Genomic DNA, 5,246 nt, shown 5'->3' with positions numbered 1-5,246 from the left:
ATTCATTTTTGTTGGGTATATGCCCAGGAATGGAATTGCTGGGTCAGAGGGTCTGACTATGATTATTTTTTTAAAATTTAGGGATCTATTCATGTCTGTATTGTCATCTACCAAGTAAAAGCAAGCGAAAAATTCTTAGCCTTTAGGTAAAAATCCTGGTGTTTCTGCCTTTCATAATTAGACAAGCAAGAGGCTATGATAAGAAACTGGAAAGCAGCGAAGAGACATCTCCTCTCTTTACTCTCATGTTGTTTCAAATACAATACAATCTAGTGAGGATTTAGTGCTTGGTGTCTTCATAGGCTCTTTTCTGAAAGATGGCTCAAGTTTATGTTCAGGTTGATGAGTGGGCACCGCTGAGCCCACCTAGAGCTGGGCGGGGGGGAGGGGATCTGTTCTACATAAATGCCATGACCTTGGTGTAAAATGGAAGTTCCTGTCTTCTCCAAAAAAACTGGAGGTTCTAGAAAAAGTGGACTCAGGGGGATTTGATTTGGGAGGGGTGGTGGAGGAAACACAAGACCTCTACAGGCAGATTTGTCAGACGAATCCTTCCTGTCTTCTGAGTTGCACTGCACAGCAGCCCCCACAGAGGGGCCTCAAGCCATCCCTCCAGTGGTTGGGGCTCCCCTCCCATCCCCTTTTCCCTCTAAGGAAATTTAAAGCCTGGAGGGAGCACAGACAGGGTTCCTGGGCTTTCTGGGCACTCAGCTTGGGTAGGAGTGTGCCAGGGTCAGGGTGAGTTTCTCGGGTCTCTCGGAGGAGGACTACAGGGCAGAGAGGCTAAGCATCTTCACATAGGCCAGGCTCCTGTGTTCTTGGGGTCCAGAACTCATTCTGGACTAGTTCATGCCTGTTAGCCAGGCCGGGTTTCCCTGAAATTCCTTAGACCCCAGAAAAGGGGGAAAAGGTATTCTCTTTTCTGACTGGTACTTCAGGATTTTATAAGGTCCTCTCCCATCCCCTCCTTCAACTTCTCTTTCCTTCTGTGTGCTGCTGACCTTGGGTCTCCTGTCCCTGTCTCTGTCTCTGTCTCTGTTTCTCTCTCTCTGAATATACTTGTCATGTGTGTCTCCTTCTCTCCGTCTCACCATCTCTTTTGACTCTTAAACAGGAATCCAGATCCCTTTCCACAGGCCACTTCTAGAAGTTGCATTTCCCCTTCAGGTCTGAACGTAGCACATCCCAGGCTCCAGATCTCACATCTTCTCCTTTGAAGCTCGTGTCCACCTACTCCTTCCTCCTTCCCACCTGGAATCTGGAGTTTGGGCAGTAGCTGCTGGTTGCTGGGAACAGGGTGTCCCGCAGCAGCTCGTTCCAGCACATGCGACCGAAACGGAAGGAGCACCTGGAGTGAACTGAGATGCTAGTACCCAGGACCCAAAGCAAGGGGCTCCCAGAAATACGCTTTAATCCCCATTTCCCAGCCTCCTCTGGCTCAGGCGCATTCCCAGTTTCTCCTTTCAGGCCCAGAGCGGCCTCCTGGCCCCACCCCCGGACTCCCCTTCCCTCTACGAGATGGACACTTTATGGGGAGAGCTTTTTATTCTCTTGTTAAACCTGCCAAAGCAGAGGAGACAGAGAGTCAGGGAGGGAAAGGAGGAGACGGAGGTGGGGCCGACTCCTTGTCCCCTCTCCCCCCGCCGCCCACTCCTCCCCTCCCCCAACGCGAAGCTGGGTCGCTCCAAACTGGGAAGCAGCGAAGCACACCTCCTCTCTTTTCTGTCTTGTTGTTTTCAAATGTAATGAGAGAGAGACAGAGAGACAGAGAGAGAGAGAGAAAGTATTTCACAGTTTCTGCCATGAAGATTTTATGAGCTGCTCTCCCGCAGGCGGCAGCCAATCAGCGCGCGTGCCCGGGCCCCTGCGTCTCTTGCGTCAGGACGACAGGGCCGAGCAAATGCAGGCGCCTGGCAAGCTGCGAGCGATTTAAAACGCTTTGGATTCCCGGGGCTTGGGTGGGGAGAGCGAGCTGGGTGCTCCCTGTATCCCCCACACCCGCACCCCATGAGCCGACCCTCGGCCCCATGGAGCCCGGCAATTATGCCACCTTGGACGGGGCCAAGGATATCGAAGGCTTGCTGGGAGCGGGAGGGAGTCGCAATCTCGTCGCCCACTCCCCGCTGACCAGCCACCCAGCGGCGGCGCCGACGCTGATGCCCGCTGTCAACTATGCGCCCCTGGATCTGCCAGGCTCTGCAGAACCTCCAAAGCAGTGCCACCCATACCCCGGGGTGCCCCAGGGGGCGTCCCCGGCGCCGGTGCCTTATGGCTACTTTGGAGGCGGGTACTACTCCTGCCGAGTATCCCGGAGCTCGCTGAAGCCCTCTGCCCAGGCGGCCACCCTGACTGCCTACCCCACGGAGACTCCCACGACCGGGGAGGAGTACCCCAGCCGCCCGACCGAGTTTGCCTTCTATCCGGGGTACCCGGGACCCTACCAGCCTATGGCCAGTTACCTGGATGTGTCCGTGGTGCAGACCCTGGGCGCCCCCGGGGAGCCTCGCCACGATTCCCTGCTTCCTGTGGACAGTTACCAGCCCTGGGCCCTCACCGGTGGCTGGAACAGCCAGATGTGTTGCCAGGGAGAACAGAACCCACCGGGTCCCTTCTGGAAGGCAGCCTTTGCAGGTAACTTGCCTCACTATGCTGGGTCCCCTTGGCGCTGAGTGTGGGGTTGTAGGCCCCACTGGCACTTGCCTGGGAGGAACTGGAGGGTGACTTGGCGCTGGCGAGGAGGAGCTTGCTGTTCCTTCGTTGGCTATCAGGACTCTGAAGGAGGGTCCAGGCAGTCGGAGGGCCTGAGTGGAGGCCCCAGGGAGTCTGTTCCAGGGGCTTGAGCCTGAAGCCTGAGGGCCAGCAAGCCCCCTCACCTCCCTCGGAGGCCTTGGATCCAGCTTTTCAATATGTTGGAGCATTTGGCTCTCTTTGATGTTGAATGGGGCTTAGATCCTAGGTTAATTCTACAAAAAGGCTAAATAACTCAATTCAGTGCGTGTGTGGGTGGGTGGGATGGGAACAGAGATATTAGATGTTATGTAAAGAATACAACCTCTCATTTTCTCTCAGATGAGTTTTTCAGTTTCCAAAGGAAAATTTAGATTTCCTGCAGCCATGACTTAGGTGTGTGCCTTCGTGTGTGTGTGTGTGTGTGTGTGTGTGTGTGTGTTGGGAATGGGGCAGAAACGCGTTCCCTTCTGTAGAGAATTTGCCTGTAGAATCTTTAAGAGTGGCCAAGACTCTGAAAATGCATGTGAGGGTGGACGTATGTGACTGTGGGCAAAGGTCTGGCCGTGTGTGATGGGTGTGTCTGCAGCCTTGCAGGCGTGAGGGCAGTGATGGGTGAGGGTGGCCTGCAGGAGCCTGGTCGCTCCAAGGTTGAGCAGAGATCAAAGAACCAACGGGAAGCCGAGGTGTCCCCCTGTGCTTTGGGGGAGTGGGAGCGCACCGTGTGCCTGTTAGGGTGACCAGGGTGCTCCTGCAGGATGACTTAGCTTGTGGGGCCTGGGTCTGCGCCTGCCTGGGCTTGTGCTAGGCTGGGATCTGAGCGTGACTTTCCCTCCCTCCCTCTCCCACCTTGCAGACTCAAGCGCACAGCACCCTGCAGATGGCTGCGGATTCCGCCGTGGCCGCAAGAAGCGCATTCCCTATAGCAAGGGGCAGCTGCGGGAGCTGGAGCGTGAGTATTCGGCTAACAAGTTTATCACCAAGGACAAGAGGCGCAAGATTTCTGCAGCCACCAGCCTCTCAGAGCGCCAGATCACCATCTGGTTTCAGAACCGCCGGGTCAAGGAGAAGAAGGTCCTCGCCAAGGTCAAGACCAGCGCTACTCCGTGAGGGAGCTCTCTGCTGGGGAGGGAAGGGGAGAAATGGAAGTCTCCTGGGGAGACCAGGAGCCTGCCAAGGCCAGGCTGGGGCCTAGGACTCTGCTGAGGGGCCCCCAGAGATGATACTCTTCCCAGGCCACAGCTCCTGGACTGTTCCTCAGGAATGGCCTGAGTAACCCGCATGTCCCACAGCCAGTGAGGCCCAGAGTTACAGCCCAATTTGCCAGAGCAACACCACGCGAAGGACATGTTCCAGCCATAATCATTCATCCTGGCAGTGGTGATAATCACCATAACCAGTACTGGTTGCCATGATAATTAGTCTCACATTTTCTATCTAGAGCTCTGTAGAGCACCTTAGAAAGCGCTTTCATGAATTGAGCTGATCATGAATAAACTTGGAAGGAGACCGGTGGCAAGGCAGCTTCCTCTGGATCCCCTTTGGTTCCCCAAGCCCATCTCCCATCCCAGTGACTGCAGGGGGCGAGGAGAAAAGGCAGATTCCATGCCACCACCCCCCCCCAGCATGTTTCTAAGATGACAGTTGGGCAGGACAGACAATGCTGGAGGGTGCCTCTCCCTCCCTCCCTGCCCACCCCCTAGGTTGTGCCCACTGGTCTCAGAAGTCCCTATCCCCAACTCTTAGATTTTGTCCTTATGTGAAAATGAAGCCAGAGAGCTGTTCTTCTTTCCAGAGAAATGGAGTTTGAGAAAGTGCCTGAAGAATTCACCATTTCTTACTTCCTCCCCAAAACTTTTCAAGTCTTCCCTTACCCAAGTTCCTAGTGGTTCTGACCTCAGCAGGTCATGGTTCATTGGGCATTTGGGAGCCACATGAAATAGATATTTGTGGCCTTGTAGACGCAGCCCCTCCCAGGCACAAACGGTTACAGACCGAGGTAGTATCCTATCCTATTGGCAGGCACATCCCAAACCCACTGGTATAGCTGCGCAGGAGATAAAACCAGAAAATGGCCCCTTCACCACCCATTCCTCTTCTGCTTGCCTCCCTGTGACACCCAGAGGAACTTGTGGGTCTAAGCCCTGGGAGATGTGGCCTTTTGTGGATGAAAGGACAGTGAGTGGCTGAAGCCCAAAGACCCCGGCTGGGGTGGGGAACCCCAGGAAGCCAAGGCGACAGGGTCCACAGACTTCGTTTTCTTTTCATTTTGCGCTGGCTCAGTCCGCTACCCTGTATCCCGGGTGGGTGGAGAGCGAGTTGTCCTCAGCTCTGTTTTCCCGTCCACGTAGACAGAGAACCATAGTGTGGAGTTCCAGAAACTTGGGGCAGACCGACTCTTGGCAGAGCCGCAGAGCCTGGGACCCTGACACGGAATGTCCGCCTCTGTGCCCGCTCCCTAATGTCGTGTACCTGGGCCCAGTGCCCGGTGGGACTCGCTACCTTGGCCGCGCAGCAAA

At 55.2% G+C, this 5,246-nt stretch overlaps 1 protein-coding gene across 1 annotated transcript; it reads left to right on the top strand.

Annotated features, from left to right (window-relative positions):
• The first annotated feature begins 1,844 nt into the window (after nt 1-1,844).
• HOXB13 (homeobox B13) lies at nt 1,845-4,156 on the top strand. The gene is made up of 2 exons (XM_008532829.2): nt 1,845-2,631; nt 3,584-4,156. The coding sequence occupies exons 1-2, from the start codon at nt 2,028-2,030 to the stop codon at nt 3,835-3,837; spliced, it is 858 nt and encodes a 285-aa protein (XP_008531051.2). The 5' UTR covers nt 1,845-2,027; the 3' UTR covers nt 3,838-4,156.
• Nucleotides 4,157-5,246: the final 1,090 nt, after the last annotated feature.

Source organism: Equus przewalskii, chromosome 10 (genome assembly GCF_037783145.1).
Source record: "Equus przewalskii isolate Varuska chromosome 10, EquPr2, whole genome shotgun sequence".
Classification (NCBI taxonomy): Eukaryota; Metazoa; Chordata; class Mammalia; order Perissodactyla; family Equidae; genus Equus; species Equus przewalskii.
Note: the sequence above shows the minus strand (reverse complement) of the source record. Positions and strands in the feature narration are given on the sequence as shown.

Bases quoted from the DNA above. Each gene is read 5' to 3' on its own strand.
- HOXB13 (XM_008532829.2), top strand. From the start codon at position 2,028: ATGGAGCCCGGCAATTATGCCACCTTGGACGGGGCCAAGGATATCGAA. The intron at 2,632-3,583 runs GTAACTTGCCTC...CCCACCTTGCAG, and splicing joins CTGGAAGGCAGCCTTTGCAG to ACTCAAGCGCACAGCACCCT.